At 63.5% G+C, this 16,220-nt stretch overlaps 1 protein-coding gene across 1 annotated transcript; it reads left to right on the top strand.

Annotated features, from left to right (window-relative positions):
- The first annotated feature begins 15,342 nt into the window (after positions 1–15,342).
- Positions 15,343–15,996, top strand: LOC138841544 (class E basic helix-loop-helix protein 23-like). Its single transcript, XM_070042251.1, has one exon. The coding sequence runs from the start codon at positions 15,343–15,345 to the stop codon at positions 15,994–15,996; it is 654 nt and encodes a 217-aa protein (XP_069898352.1).
- Positions 15,997–16,220: the final 224 nt, after the last annotated feature.

Raw genomic sequence — 16,220 nt, 5'->3', positions numbered from 1 at the left:
CAGGAGGGGAAACAGGAGGGGACAGGAGGGGACAGGAGGGGGTGTGAGGGGACAGGAGGGGACAGGAGGGGATGTGAGGGGACAGAAGGGGACAGGAGGGGGTGTGAGGGGACAGGAGGGGACACAGGGGACAGGAGGGGACAGGAGGGGACAGGAGGGGACGCGAGGGATGGAGCCCGCCACAGGAGCCCAGTTCCATGCCATCCGTCTGCACAAAGCTCGGCCTGGAAGTCTGAGCTTGCCCTAGGCTGGACTCCACGGTCCCCGCCAGTCCCTGCGGAGCTGCTGGAATGCCAATGAGCCAGGCAGCTGGCACCAAGTGTCCTCCTGTCCCCGGTGCCCCGGGGACGGAGTGTCTCTTGGCTGCTGGGCTCCCAGCTCCACCGGCCTCTGCGCCCTCTTCATTTTCCAAGCTGACCTGCTGCGCCGAGGACCAGTCCTACCAGAACCCCCGGCGGCTTTCAGAAGCCGCTAATTAATCAGATGCACATCCCGAAAGGCACTTTCAATGCCAGTGTGAGAGGCCAGAACAGGAGCTGGGAGCAGGGCCAGGGAGGGGCTGGGGGGGCCAGGGAGGGCCTGGGGGGCCAGGGAGGGGCTGGGGGCCAGGGAGGGGCTGGGGGGGCCAGGGAGGGACTGGGGGCCAGGGAGGGACTGGGGGGCCAGGGAGGGACTGGGGGGCCAGGGAAGGACTGGGGGGCCAGGGAAGGACTGGGGGGGCCAGGGAGGGACTGGGGAGGGCCAGGGAGGGACTGGGGGGAGGGAGGGACTGGGGGGAGGGAGGGACTGGGGGCCAGGGAAGGACTGGGGGGAGGGAGGGACTGGGGAGGGCCAGGGAGGGACTGGGGGGAGGGAGGGACTGGGGGAGGGGGGACGCTCTCTGCTGCCTCCCCAGGTAAGAGCGGGGACTGTTGCCCTGTGCACACGGACTGTCCTGCCCTGACGCTCTTCCCACAGGCTGGGTCCGGGGCTGTCCAGCCCTGCCCTATCCCTTCACCCTCTGGGGGGCTTGGTGGCTGAGGCTGACCCTCACGGTCTCTAACACCCCCTCCTTAGCCTCTCTGGGTCCTGGTGGCTGCAGGGGAGCCGCTGGGCATTTCTAGATGAGGAGCGTTAACTGGCCCTGAAGGACATCTGTGAGGGACAGGAGCCTGCCAGCTGTCCAGTTACCTGGGGCTGCAGTGGGGTGGGGTGTGGGTGTGGCCAGAACTGGGCAGGGCTGGGACTAGGCAGAGCTGGGGGTGGGCGTGGTCGGAGTGGGTGGGGCCGGGAGTGGGCGGGGCCGGGAGTGGGCGGGGCCGGGACTGGGCAGAGTCAGGAAATGGCCTCGCAGCAGAGGGTGAGCTGGGCTGTGGCTATGCAGCAGAGCCTCCTCGCCTCCAGCAGGGCCCCGAACTGAGGACAGGGCAGAGATTAGTGAGGACTACCTGATGGACAGATGGACTAGCATGTCCTTTACACTGAGCAAAGCAGGCTGCCACCAGGGAGGAGTGCCAACCCGTGCTGCTTTGGGAGGATCAGATTGGGCAAACGCGGAGGCCCATGTGCGGGGAGGGGTGTGTGGGGACCAGGGAGGGGTGTGTGGGGACCGGGGAGGGGTGTGTGGGTCCGGGGAGGGGTGTGTGGGGCCCAGGGAGGAGTGTGTGGGGTCCGGGGAGGGGTGTGTGGGGCCCGGGGATGGGTGTGTGGGGCCCGGGGATGGGTGTGTGGGGTCTGGGGATGGGTGTGTGGGGCCCGGGCAGGGGTGTGTGGGGCCCGGGCAGGGGTGTGTGGGTCCGGGGAGGGGTGTGTGGGTCCGGGGAGGGGTGTGTGGGGCCCGGGCAGGGGTGTGTGGGGCCCGGGCAGGGGTGTGTGGGGTCCGGGCAGGGGTGTGTGGGTCCGGGGAGGGGTGTGTGGGGCCCGGGCAGGGGTGTGTGGGGTCTGGGGAGGGGTGTGTGGGGCCCGGGCAGGGGTGTGTGGGTCCGGGGAGGGGTGTGTGGGTCCAGGGAGGGGTGTGTGGGGCCCGGGCAGGGGTGTGTGGGGTCTGGGCAGGGGTGTGTGGGTCCGGGCAGGGGTGTGTGGGTCCGGGGAGGGGTGTGTGGGTCCGGGGAGGGGTGTGTGGGCCCGGGCAGGGGTGTGTGGGGTCTGGGGAGGGGTGTGTGGGGCCCGGGGATGGGTGTGTGGGTCCGGGCAGGGGTGTGTGGGTCCGGGGAGGGGTGTGTGGGTCCGGGGAGGGGTGTGTGGGGCCCGGGCAGGGGTGTGTGGGGCCCGGGCAGGGGTGTGTGGGGTCCGGGCAGGGGTGTGTGGGTCCGGGGAGGGGTGTGTGGGGCCCGGGCAGGGGTGTGTGGGGTCTGGGGAGGGGTGTGTGGGGCCCGGGCAGGGGTGTGTGGGTCCGGGGAGGGGTGTGTGGGTCCGGGGAGGGGTGTGTGGGGTCCGGGCAGGGGTGTGTGGGTCCGGGCAGGGGTGTGTGGGGTCTGGGCAGGGGTGTGTGGGTCCGGGCAGGGGTGTGTGGGTCCGGGGAGGGGTGTGTGGGTCCGGGGAGGGGTGTGTGGGGCCCGGGCAGGGGTGTGTGGGGTCTGGGCAGGGGTGTGTGGGGTCTGGGCAGGGGTGTGTGGGGTCCGGGGAGGGGTGTGTGGGTCCGGGCAGGGGTGTGTGGGTCCGGGGAGGGGTGTGTGGGTCCGGGGAGGGGTGTGTGGGTCCGGGGAGGGGTGTGTGGGCCCGGGCAGGGGTGTGTGGGGTCTGGGGAGGGGTGTGTGGGGACCAGTACTGTCCAGGGAGGGGTGTGGGGTGGTGAGGCCCTGGTGCTGCCCGGGAGGAGCTGTGTTCAGGTGGAAGGTCTCAGTGGGGGATGGGTGGAGGGAGGGGCGGCTGGCCGGGCTCCCACCCAGCACCTCTAGTCTTCTGGGGTCCAAGGCTAAAAGCCTGGTCGGGGGCAGGCTTCCGTCCAGGTGGCTGTGAGACTCAAAGGACTTCCCCTTGATGCACTCAAAGTTGTCGAAAGGCCGTCCGATCATTTTTGTTTATATCTGACCTCCTCATTTCAAGCTCTTCACAGTAATACAGACCAGAGCCCTGGGGAAGGACCGGCACGCCCGCCTTTCTGTGCAAATCCCTGACACCTAAGAGCCTGGACAGAAACACATTCTGCGGCAGTCAGAGAGCACCTACATGCACAGGCCGGGTCCACGACTCCGACTCCCTTCCCTTGCTCTGCACCAGCCCAGAGCGGAGCTCCTCCCCAAGGCCGGGTCCGCGGCCTCACGTGCAATCACTGTCCTGAATCACTCTGTTCCCCTCCGAGGTTCTGGGGGGAGGAAGCCAGGCCTCCAGGCTGCTGGGTCCTTCCACGTGGCAACAACCTCCCAGAGTGTGTACTCTGCCTCTGTGGAGCCCTGGAGCTACAGACTGGCACAGAGGCAGGAAAGAGGAGAGGAAGAGAGGAGAAAGCCACTCACTCAGCAAAGGACGTGGGCAAAGCCAGCGATCAGTTCCGTAACTTGGAACCAGGGACTGGAATTGTGCACCAGGGTCCTGCCCAACCCTGCTGTGGTGAGGAGGGTATGTAGCCAGCACAGCTTCAGGAGAGCTGGCGAAGGCCAGCCCGCGGCCAGAGTGCCCTGCACTCCACGCACCACGCACCCATGCGCCCCCCACCCCCTGTGGATCTCCTGCAGGATGCACACCGAGCAATCAGCTGAGTTAATATGTTACCCTCAACAAGTTAATTGCATTAGTACTTTCTGACTCAGTAATCACAAGACTTCTATGTTTTGTCGCTAAATCTGGTAAAAACTTTAAATTGGGGTAGTTAAATAATTAGCCATAAAGTATGACAAGCTAACAACCAACTTCCCGTTTTCCCTGGCATTCCTAGTATTCGGCATTGCCAACGTGCGCTTGTGCAATCGTGACAGCTGGCCCCATGAGGCGTCCCCGGACTGGTACCCTCTGGCTCCCATGGGGGCTCTGGACACGTACGAGGGTGTGTGAGCCTCGGGGTCTGGGAGAGCTCTCCGGTCCTGCAAGGGAGCGACAGCCTAGCCTCACTCATACTAGAAGGACAGATGGTGAGAGACATGGGGAGAGCCCGGAGTGAGTTCACAGTGTGAACTTCCTGAGTCACCTACACCCTCGATGAGCTGGATGAGGTCCCTCAGGGGCTGGGTATAGAGAAATCGTCCTTGCCCCTGACATCCAGGGTCCCTCGTCCTGCTCACAGCAAGTGGACGCCTCCGGCTGCTCCGTGTTGGGGACCAGGGCTGGCATCCTGGTCAGAGAGGACACTGCTTGGGGCAGCCTGGCCGCCCTCTCCTCTGGCCGGCGGAGGCCAAGGGTGGATCTGCCCATCCCACTGCTTGGTGAGCTGGGACTTGCACACCCCTGAGGCAAATGTGGAGGCGCCAGGGGTGGAGACATCTCTGCGGGACGGTGGCAGGGAAAGAGCAAACCCACCCCGGTCCCCGGTGAGGCCTAGTTAAGGGGCACTGGGCAGCTGATGTTCAGAGAACAGCAGCCAGGGGAAATCGGAACCACTTTTGGGTGGAGGACTTGGGGCAGGGGGCGGGAGCGGAGGGCAGAGGGCAAAGCTGTGAGATCGCACAGCAACTCCTCCGCCAGCCCCGCTGTACCCTGACGTGTCGAGACGCACACGGAGTCCCTGAGAATCACGAAGGACATACTCCAAACAGCCAGTGGTGGACAGGTTCTACTGCCTACCATTTCTAGCATAAGAAGATATTTACAGTAAAAGAGGAACAGACAAGTAAAAGAGGAACAGACAAGCACAAAGGATATGTGAGGTCCATTGCAGTGTCCAGCTCAACTCTGTCAGCTGTCACACTGAATGTGAACAAACTTACACCACAAACACTCAAATGGTGGAGACCGGTAAAAAATAAATCAGTGCCCACCCTTATATTCTCTACGAGAGATGTGCGGTGCAGTTCAAGGTCGAGACAGGCTAAAGGGAAAAGGAAGGCATGTACATGCTCGGCGAATAGAAATCACCACAGCTAGCCTGGTTAGAGTTACTTCAGATGCCCAGGTGTTAGTAGACACAAATGGATGTTTTGTGATGATAATGGAGGTCTCCATAACAGAACAGATGACAGATGTGCAGGCTCGCCTCACAGAGGCAGAGCCTGATGTAACTGAAAGGCGAACAGTCAGAGATTCAAACACCATTTCTCCATCTCCAACGGGCCATCCGCTCAGAAAGCCAGCAAGAAAGCGGAAGGCCTTAGCGGACAGTGTTGGACACAGTGGAGAGCCACAGAGAGGGACGCTTCCTGGGCCAGACCCCACATGGCCGCAACCCATGTCTCATTCCTGTGAGAAGAAACAGGAGGAGGAGGAAGAGGAGGAATAGCAAGAGGAGGAGGAAGAGAAGAAGAGGAGAGACAGGAGGAGGGAAAGGAGGAAGAGGAGAAACAGGAGGAAGAGGAGGACAAGGTGGTGGAGGAAGAAGCAGAAGAGGAGAAAGAAGAGGAGGAGGGGGAAAGGAGGAAGAGGAGAAACAGGAGGATGAAAGCAAGAGGAGGAGGAAGAGGACAAGGAGGAGGAAGAAAAGGAAGAGGAGGGAGAGGAGAAACAGGAAGTGGAGGAGGAAGAAGATGAAAAGGATAAGGTGGAAGAGGAATACATTATTTCTCATGAACGAAGTCCTAAACTGGAGTTCAGTAGACCAAGTGGCCCACAGAGAGCCCAAGGTGTGGTGGTGGTGTAGCCTGACATGGTGGGCGTGGCTTGGCTTGGCATAGTGGTATGGCTGGCACAGTGGGTGTGGCCTGGAATGGTAGGTGTGGTGGTGGTGTGGCCTGACATGGTAGGCGTGGCTTGGCATAGTGGTATGGCTAGCACAGTGGGTGTGGCCTGGAATGGTAGGTGTGGTGGTAGGCGTGGTCTGGCACAGTAGGTGTGGTGGTGGTAGGTGTGGCCTGGCATGGTGGGTGTGGCCTGGCATGGTGGGTGTGGCCTGGTATGGTAGGTGTGGCCTGGTATGGTGGGCGTGGTGGTAGGCGTGGTCTGGCACAGGGGTGTGGTGGTATTGGGTGTGGCCTGGCATGGGGTGTGGTGGTAGGTGTGGCCTGGCATGGTGGGTGTGGTGGTGGGTGTGGCCTGGCATGGTGGGTGTGGTGGTGGGTGTGGCCTGGCACGGTGGGTGTGGCAGCCACAGGGCAGCAGGCTTGCTGTCAGGCTCCATGACTTTCGGCTGTCCTCAGTCCCAGTCAGGCACAGCTGAGAGACAGCGCTGCCTGAGGAGGTGGCCCGGCTGGGCTGGGTTGGGCTACCGGGTTGGGCTCGGCCTCCTCACTGATAAGGAAGCCATGGCCGAGGTTCCAGAGCCTGAGTGGAGGGGCAGCCACGTGTGGCAGCGCCTCTGGCCGCAGGTCACTGGGTAGTGGCACCGGCCCCGGCCATTTCCTGCTCCCAGCCAGAAAGAGTAGGGTGATTTACTTGGTGCTTTTTCCTACCAGTGACCACGTTCAGATGCACTGTTTAACCTACATCTGCACTTTCCACCCTGCTGCCTTCAACGACTGTGCGGAGACGATTAAACACCTCATAAATAATCATGTGACATTTTCCAAGTGGGTGTCTGATTAAGTGGCCACTCTGCAGCGGGACTCTGAGCAGATGAGATCACTAAAAACAGGACAATTCCACAGGCTCTCGGCCTCTGGGGGGGGTGCATGCAGCTGCCCCCAATTAAGCACAGCACCGACTGAGCCATCGCTCTCACGGGAGAGGGAGGCAGTGTCTGGAAGTGTCCAGCCCTGCCCACAGCCCTGCTCAGCCCTGCTCAGCCCTGCCCAGCCCTGTCCACAGCCCTGCCCAGCCCTGTCCACAGCCCTGCCCAGCCCTGCCCAGCCCTGTCCACAGCCCTGCCCAGCCCTGCCCAGCCCTGCCCACAGCCCTGCCCAGCCCTGCCCAGCCTTGTCCACAGCCCTGCTCAGCCCTGCCCAGCCCTGTCCACAGCCCTGTCCACAGCCCTGCCCAGCCCTGCCCAGCCCTGTCCACAGCCCTGCTCAGCCCTACCCACAGCCCTGTCCACAGCCCTGCCCAGCCCTACCCACAGCCCTGTCCACAGCCCTGTCCACAGCTCTGCCCAGACCTGCTCAGCCCTGTCCACAGCCCTGCCCAGCCCTGCCCAGCCCTGTCCACAGCCCTGCCCAGCCCTGTCCAGCCCTGCCTAGCCCTGTCCACAGCCCTGCACAGCCCTGTCCACAGCCCTGTCCACAGCCCTGCCCAGCCCTGCTCAGCCCTGTCCACAGCCCTGTCCAGCCCTGCCCAGCCCTGTCCACAGCCCTGCCCAGCCCTGCCCACAGCCCTGCTCAGCCCTGTCCACAGCCCTGCTCAGCCTTGTCCACAGCCCTGCCCAGCCCTGCCCAGCCCTGCCCACAGCCCTGCTCAGCCCTGTCCACAGCCCTGCTCAGCCCTGCCCAGCCCTGTCCACAGCCCTGCCCACAGCCCTGCTCAGCCCTGTCCACAGCCCTGCTCAGCCCTGCCCAGCCCTGTCCACAGCCCTGTCCACAGCCCTGCTCAGCTCTGCCCACAGCCCTGCCCAGACCTGTCCAGCCCTGCCCAGCCCTGTTCCCAGCCCTGCCCACAGCTCTGCACAGCCTGCCCACAGCCCTGCCCAGCTCTGCCCACAGCCCTGCCCAGCCCTGTCCACAGCCCTGCTCAGCCCTGCCCAGCCCTGTCCACAGCCCTGCCCAGCCCTGTCCAGCCCTGCCCACAGCCCGGCTCAGCCCTACCCACAGCCCTGTCCACAGCCCTGCCCAGCCCTGTCCACAGCCCTGCCCAGCCCTGTCCAGCCCTGCCCAGCCCTGTCCACAGCCCTGCCCAGCCCTGTCCACAGCCCTGCACAGCCCTGTCCACAGCCCTGCCCAGCCCTGTCCACAGCCCTGCACAGCCCTGCTCCTGAGGACTGTCCTCCTGGTTCCCGTGGGAGGCACAGCCCCGGGCCATGCAGGGCCCTCCCCGTGCCTGGAGTGGATCCACTCTCCTGAGATGACCTGACCACCTGACCCGCCCCAAGGCCCAGCAATGCTCCCGGCCACATCTGTCACGCTGCCCAGCTCAGAGGCTCAGAGTCCGGGGCCATCCTAGGCGGAGGCAGCCTCCAGCTCCAGACTGCACCCAAGGGCGGGTAGGTGGAGGGTGGGCAGAGTGCCAGTGAGGGGTGGGGGCAGGGGAGCAGGGAACTAGGGGTGAGGGACGGGTGGGGGGAGGGGCCGGCCTGCACCCAGGCTGCGCCCTTGCCCACCATCGCCCCCCACCCCCACTAGACCCTCTGGAAGTCTCTGCCCTCTTCCCCACATGGAGCACCGCCTGCCCAGGGGGCGGTGGCACCGGTGCTGCACCCCTCCCTCGCTGCCCGATGGAGGCCATAGCTCAGGGCTCTCGTGGTCATGGACCTCACGGCCCACACTCTAGGACAAGGCCCGCCCCCCCCAAGCCAGGCCCCCTGGAGCCACTGCCCCCCAGAGCCTGGCTGCCCGGCTCTGCAGGCAGCCACGCCACCAGCATGCTCTGGGCAGGAAACCAACGCCTGCTGACCATCAGCCCATGGCCAGGCGGGTCCGAGGGGCTGGAGGCTCCCAAAACTAGCAGGAAGCCCCGGCTGTGCAGATCCTTCTAAGCAGAATCAAGTAGCGCCACCTGACCTGAGCTGTATCACCTGGTGTAGTCATGTGAGCTGGGCTGGCATGTCGGAGCCAGGCTGGCATGTTGGAGCCGTGCTGCATGTCAGAGCTGGGCTGGCATGTTGGAGCTGGGCTGGCATGTCGGAGCCAGGCTGGCATGTTGGAGTTGAGCTGGATGGCATGTCGGAGCCAGGCTGGCATGTTGGAGCCGTGCTGGCATGTCAGAGCTGGGCTGGCATGTTGGAGCTGGGCTGGCATGTCGGAGCTGGGCTGGCATGTTGGAGCCATGCTGGCATGTTGGAGCTGGGCTGGCATGTTGGAGCTGGGCTGGCATGTCGGAGCCATGCTGGCATGTTGGAGCTGGGCTGGCATGTTGGAGCTGGGCTGGCATGTTGGAGCTGGGCTGGCATGTCGGAGCTGGGCTGGCATGTCGGAGCCAGGCTGGCATGTTGGAGCCAGGCTGGCATGTTGGAGTTGAGCTGGATGGCATGTCGGAGCCAGGCTGGCATGTTGGAGCCATGCTGGCATGTCGGAGCCAGGCTGGCATGTTGGAGCCGGGCTGGCATGTTGGAGCCGTGCTGGCATGTTGGAGCCGTGCTGGCATGTTGGAGCTGGGCTGGCATGTTGGAGCCGTGCTGGCATGTCAGAGCTGGGCTGGCATGTTGGAGCCGGGCTGGCATGTTGGAGCCGTGCTGGCATGTTGGAGCCATGCTGGCATGTTGGAGCCGGGCTGGCATGTTGGCACTGGGCTGGCATGATGGAGCTGGGCTGGCATGTTGGAGCTGTGCTGGCATGTTGGAGCTGGGCTGGCATGTCAGAGCTGGGCTGGCATGTTGGAGCTGGGCTGGCATGTTGGAGCCATGCTGGCATGTTGGAGCCGTGCTGGCATGTCGGAGCTGGGCTGGATGGCATGTCAGAGCCGGGCTGGCATGTCAGAGCTGGGCTGGCATGTTGGAGCTGGGCTGGCATGTTGGAGCTGGGCTGGCATGTTGGAGCCGTGCTGGCATGTCAGAGCCGGGCTGGATGGCATGTCAGAGCCGGGCTCCACTGTTTGCAAGGATCCCATGTTTGGGCAGCAGGGCAAACCCAGCCCCGTGTCCCAAGCCAGGAGCACTTGTGAGTGCGAGGAGGCCCAGGCCCCTGGGCTTTAGCTCGACCTCGTCCTCCCCAAGGAAGGAAGCAGCCCTGAGCTGCCCACCAGCTCCCGAGCCCTACCAGCCTCCAGCCCGCAGCTCCGGCTTCCACACACCACAAGCCCCACGGGGCACTGGCGGAGGCCCATGCTCACTCCCCGGGCCTGGAGCCCAGCGACTGTGGCCTGATGTGGCCAAGAGGCTGGGGTAGCATCGGGGGCGGCCGGGGCAGCCGACGGGAGTCCTGGGTCCATGTTGGGTGAGGCCACTGTCCCCAATGGCCCCAGAGCAGTGTCTTGGCCCACACCCAGGGGTGTCACCGTCCATACCCAGCATCCAGGGCTGTCACCTGGTGGGCCCCCAGGGAGAGGGTGTGACAAAACCCTCCACGGGGCTTGCAGAGGAAGGGAGGGAGGGAGGAGGACTGCTCAGAACCCAGGCTTGCTGACTGATCCCTTCCCCTCGGAAGGGAGTGAGTGGAGCTGTCACTTCGAGCTACGCTAGGCCAGCGGCCAGCAGAGCCCGGCTCTGCAGCGCCAGGCTCCAGCACCCTTGGCTGAGTGGCAGCAGAGTAAACTTGTGAGGTCAATTCGGTTGTCTCCTGTCCCACACCCCTCTTTTGTTCTTTTGCTCAAGCATACATGGGAGGGGCCTGTGCCCATGAAATGAGGGAATGCAAGAGGTCACCAAGGTGTGACCTTAGGCTCAGTGGTAGAGCTCTGGCCTAGCAGGCACGAAGCCCTGGGTTCGATTCCTCAGCACCACATACACAGAAAAAGTCAGAAGTGGCGCTGTGACTCAAGCAGTAGAGCACTAGTCTTGAGCTGAAGAGCTGATGGCCAGGGCCCAGGCCCAGAGTTCAAGGCCCAGGACTGGCAAACAAACAAAAAAACCCCAAAAACCCTGCCCTTGAACTGGCAGGGCAAACCCAGGTTCCTGCTGCCCCCTGGAGGCCAGAAGGGAAACGGGCCGGAAACCCCGCCAGCCCCAGCCCAAGCAGGGTCTTCTTTTAGGATCACAGGGTCTTCATGTGGCCTGGCAAAATTCATAAAAAAAGTTTACTTCCTTTTCTCCAAAACTCTGATCTCGTTGTTTGTAAATTAAGAGTCTAGCACCTGCAGCTGTGGCTACCTGCCGGTCAGAAAGACAGAGTGTCATACCTCCTGCGTAATGTCCTTAATCCAGAGCACCGGGTCTGCTCTCCGCAGATTTACCCAAGGCTTCACACCGGCCGGGCAGGCGCTCTATAGGTCTGTCACATCCCCAGCCCTTTCTGCTTTCGTGTGTAATGGGTTCGTGCATGTGCTGGGCCGCTGGTTCTGTGGGGCGTGGTGGCCGGCAGGCCCCTTGGGTTCGTGCATGTGCTGGGCCGCTGGTTCTGTGGGGCGTGGTGGCCGGCAGGCCCCCTGGGTTCGTGCATGTGCTGGGCCGCTGGTTCTGTGGGGCGTGGTGGCCGGCAGCCCCGACTCCCGGCTCTGTGGTGGAGAAGCCAGGCTGGCCTTGTCCCACAGTCTCCATCTCCATCTCCTGACCAGCCGAGATTACACGTGTGAGCCGCCCTGGCCAGCAGAGCATTTTAATTCAATGAAATACCAAAATGCAGGTACGCAGAGGTAAATCAGTAGCTGTGAGCACGCACACTTAAAAAGAAAAAATACCTGAAGTCAATCACCTGCATTTCCACCTATGACACAAGAAAAAAAAAGAAAAAGAACAAATTACATACAAAGCAAGCAAAAAAGAGAGAAATCAATGAAACTGAAGATAGGAAATCAATAGGAAGAAAGTCCCTGAACCCCCAACTGGTTCTCTCAAAACTTAGCTCTTGCCTTAGCTGTAGCCCAGCTGCTCTGGAAACAGAGAGGATGCAAATGACCAAGATCACTGCTGTCCCTGGAAACTATGAGAGCGATAAGTAAATAAATGTAGTGAACTACCAGCCCACAGGCCTGACAGCCTACAGGAATAATAAATAAATCGGGCACCGGTGGCTCACACCTGCAATCCGAGCTACTCAGGAGGCTGAGACCCAAGGATCCCAGTTTGAAGTCAGCCAGGGCAGAAAAGTCCCCATGGGACTCTTATCTCCAATTAACCACTCAAAAACTGCAAGTGAAGTTGTAGCTCAAAGTAGTAGAGCACTAGCCTGGAGCACAAAGAGAATCAGGAACAGCACCCAGGCCCTGAGTTCCAGCCCCACAACCCAAAATAAGTAAGTTAAACAAATTAATAAACACAGTGAATCACCCCAGGTCCAGACTGCTGAAGCCTACAGGAAACAGGCCAATTCCACAAGAAGACATGTCTGCCAAAAGGCACACAGGGAGAAGCAGGTCATCTGAACAGATCTAAATCTATGGCCCGGGATAAGTAATTGATAACCCTCCAAAATAGAATGCACAGGTCCAGAAGTGTTCTTCACAAATTCTACCAAACACTTAAGGAATTATAGCATTATTTATTGTCTCTTCTGGGAAACAGAAGCCAAGGAATTCCCCCTGGACTCCTTCTAGAAGGTCGCAGGATCTAATGCCAAAGCCACCTTGGGACCAGGCCCTCCCTCCCTGCCCCGCCCCTGCCCTCCCCGCTCTGGGAGGAAGCAAGGCCGCAGGCTCTGCTGGGGCAGGGAGGCTTTCTCAGGCCTTCTTCAGGCAAACTGTCCAGAGCTTCATCTCCATGGGGAAGGAAGGGTCCTTGTGGAGCGGGCACGAAAAACCCGGGCAAGAACGGGGCTCGCCTGGGAGGGTTCTGGTAGCAGCCTGGGAGGGTTCTGGTAGCAGGGACCAAGTACCACACAGAAGCACCTGTGATGATGCTAGACGCGTCTCCAGTGTTCTCTAACATGACCCTCCACCATGGCTCCCAGGCCCCCGCCCCTGTGTCCCCACCCAGGCAGCGTCCACACACAGGGCCCTGCAGCCGCCCTGGGAAACCCTGGGAGCGTCCTCCTGATTATGGTCCTGGAAGGAGGGCAGCTCTGATCTCCCATGTGGCCAGCAGGTGGCAGTGCCGTACCATCTGGAGTCCCCATGCCCGGCCAGCCCACAGCTGGCTTTGGTCAAAGGGCCTTTCTTTGTTGTTGTTGTTGTTGTTTTGCCAGTCCAGGGCCTTGAACTCAGGGCCTGGGCTCTGTCCTTGAGATTCTTTTGCTCAAGGCTAGCACTCTGCCACATGAGCCACAGCATTACTTCAGTGTATGTGATTCTGAGGAATCGAACCCAGGGATTCAGGCATGCTATATAAACACTCCATCACTGAGCCACTTCCCAGCCCCCAGGACTCTGAAGATTCTTGATAAACTAGCCCAGAGCTCCACTCATGGCTTGAGAATGGAGGACCACAGAGCCAGGCCCAGGCACAGAGACCTCCAGCTCTGACAAATCCTGATGGTTGCCAATGGGCAGCCATGGCTAGAAAATGAATATGGACGGGGATGTCAAAGCCCACATCATGATTTCTGCAGTGCTGACCGCTGTGTTTCCACTGACGTTGACCTGAACACCAAGGACTGACCACTGACCTCCACCTGAACACCAAGGACTGACCACTGACTTCCACCTGAACACCACATCACCACTGACCTCCACCTGAACACTACATCACCACTGACCTCCACCTGAACACCAAGGACTTGACCACTGACCTCCACCTGAACACCACATCACCACTGACCTCCACCTGAACACCAAGGACTGACCACTGACCTCCACCTGAACACTGCACCTCACACTGACCTCCACCTGAACACTGCATCACCACTGACCTCCACCTGAACACCACATCACCACTGACCTCCACCTGAACACCAAGGACTGACCACTGACCTCCACCTGAACACCAAGGACTGACCACTGACCTCCACCTGAACACCACATCACCACTGACCTCCACCTGAACACTACATCACCACTGACCTCCACCTGAACACCAAGGACTTGACCACTGACCTCCACCTGAACACCACATCACCACTGACCTCCACCTGAACACCAAGGACTGACCACTGACCTCCACCTGAACACTGCACCTCACACTGACCTCCACCTGAACACTGCATCACCACTGACCTCCACCTGAACACTGTACCTTACCAGTAGGACGTCTTCACCCACCCCCTCCCCCTGTGTCTGGTCCAGCAGCTCATGTTCCCTGCCCCCAGGCTGAGTTTCGGACTATGAGCACCCGGGCCTTGGGGTCCCTGTGGAATCCACCTCTTCTCACGTGGGTGTTTCTGCTGTCAGGCCCCTGGCACCCCTGAAGGCTCGGGGCCCCCATGGGAGTCGCAACCCTCGAGCACATGGTCTCAATGGCTAGGGGGTCTTGGTGGTTCCCTGAAGGCCAAATGCCCACCAAGGCCCGCAGCTCCCCCTTCCCAGGGACTCACGCTTCCCACGGACTCCCCTTCCCACGGGCTCCCCCTCCCCAGGGACTCCCCCTCCCCAGGGACTCCCCCTTCCCAGTGACTCCTCCTCCTCACGGGCTCTCCCTTCCCAGGGACTCCTCCTTCCCACAGACTCCCCCTTCCCAGGGGCTCCCCATTCCCACGGGCTCCCCCTTCCCACGGACTCCCCTGTCCCAGGGACTCCCCCTTCCCAGGGACTCCCCCTTCCCACGGGCTCCCCCTTCCCACGGACTCCCCCTTTCCACGGGCTCCCCCTTCCCACAGGTTCCCACTTCCTATCAGGACGGAGGCACGGGGCTCCAGGGTGCGGCGCCTTCCAGGGCCTCGGCCCTGAGCACAGGCTCGGTGACTGCAGGCAGGGCGGGGCGGGGGGGGGTGCTCAAGCGCCAAACTTCCCCATATGGACCTAAGGAACTCGGGGCCGCACTTGGAGCGGTGGCTGGTGGCCCATAGTCCTGCCGTGTCCCCTCCCCCATCCACCCTCCCCCCCACCCCTACTCCGACCCTTCCCGTCCCTCTTCCGGCCCCTCCTCTGTTCCTCTCCCATTGCCTCCTCCATCCCCTCCCCTGTCCCCTTCCCAGGCCCCTTCCCCATCCCCCTGGATTGGACCAAGCTGTTTAAGCTGAGCTGTAGGAGTCAGAGCCCAGGGAGGAGGGAGGGAGGAGGGGAGGAGGAGGGAGGGGGAAAGGGGAGGGGAGGGAGAAGGGGAGGGAGAAGGGGAGGGAGAAGGGGAGGAGTAGGTGGGGAGGAGGGAGGAAGGGGGAAAAGAGGAAGGGAGTAGGAGGGGAGGAGAGGAGGGGAGGAGGAGGAGGGAGAGAGAAGGGGAGGAGGAGGGGGAGGAGATGGGAAGAGAAGGGAGGGAGGAGGGGAGGGAGGAGCAGGAGGGGAGGGAGGAGCAGGAGGGGAGGGAGGAGCAGGAGGGGAGGAGGCGGGGAGGGAGGAGCAGGAGGGGAGGGAGGAGGGGAGGGAGGAGGGGAGGGAGGAGGGGAGGAAGCAGGAGGGGAGGGAGGAGGGGAGGGAGGAGGGGAGGGAGGAGCAGGAGGGGAGGAGGCGGGGAGGAGGCGGGGAGGAGGCGGAGGGGGCGGAGGCCGGGGTCTGGCGGGCGGCCCGCCCGGCTGGACCGGCGCGGAGGAGCGGCGGGCTCCGGGTCTCGGCGGCCGCGGGCTGGGGCTCGGGGCCATGGCGGAGCTCGGGCCGCTGTCGGGGGACGCGTACCTGGCCCCGGGCCGCGGCTACGCGACGGCGGCGGGGCTGGCGTTCGGGGCGGCGCGGGGGCCCGAGGCGGCCCGCGGCTACGGCGCGCCGGGGGCGGGCGGCGACCCGGCGGCGGGGCCGGCGGCGGCGGCGGCCGAGAGCAGCGGCGAGCAGAGCGGCGACGAGGACGACGGCGGCGGACGGCGGCGGCGGGGGCGGCGCGGGGCGGCGGAGGCGCGGCGGCGGCCGCGGGAGCCGCGCTCGCTGCGGCTGAGCATCAACGCGCGGGAGCGGCGGCGCATGCACGACCTGAACGACGCGCTGGACGGGCTGCGCGCCGTGATCCCCTACGCGCACAGCCCGTCGGTGCGCAAGCTCTCCAAGATCGCCACGCTGCTGCTCGCCAAGAACTACATCCTCATGCAGGCGCAGGCGCTGGACGAGATGCGGCGCCTGGTGGCCCTGCTCCACCGGGGCGCGGGCCTGCCGCCGCCCGCGCCCGCCGCGCCGCCGCCGCCCTTCGGCCAGGCCGCCCTGTGCCCCTTCCCGGCGGGCGCCGCCCTCGCGCCCTGCCCGGACAAGTGCGCCGCCTTCCCGGGCTCGGCGCTGTGCAAGCGCTGCGCCGCCGACGAGCCGTGACGGGCCGGGGCCGGGGCCGCCCGCCGGGAACGCGGGGCCCGAGCCCGTCCCGGGGCCGCCCGCCCGCCGGGAACGCGGGGCCCGAGCCCGTCCCGGGGCCGCCCGCCCGCCGGCCCGCCCGCCGGGAACGCAGGGCCCGAGCCCGTCCCGGGGCCGCCCGCCCGCCGGGAACGCGGGGCCCGAGCCCGTCCCGGGGCCGCCCGCCCGCCGGGAACGCGGGGCCC

This window comes from Dipodomys merriami, unplaced genomic scaffold, assembly GCF_024711535.1.
Source record: "Dipodomys merriami isolate MVZ:Mamm:240054 unplaced genomic scaffold, mDipMer1.0.p SCAF_322, whole genome shotgun sequence".
Lineage (NCBI taxonomy): Eukaryota > Metazoa > Chordata > Mammalia > Rodentia > Heteromyidae > Dipodomys > Dipodomys merriami.
The sequence above is the reverse complement of the archived record's forward strand: the minus strand, read 5'-3'. Positions and strand labels throughout refer to the sequence as shown.

Coding starts and splice junctions, on each gene's coding strand:
- LOC138841544 (XM_070042251.1), top strand. CDS start 15,343: ATGGCGGAGCTCGGGCCGCTGTCGGGGGACGCGTACCTGGCCCCGGGC.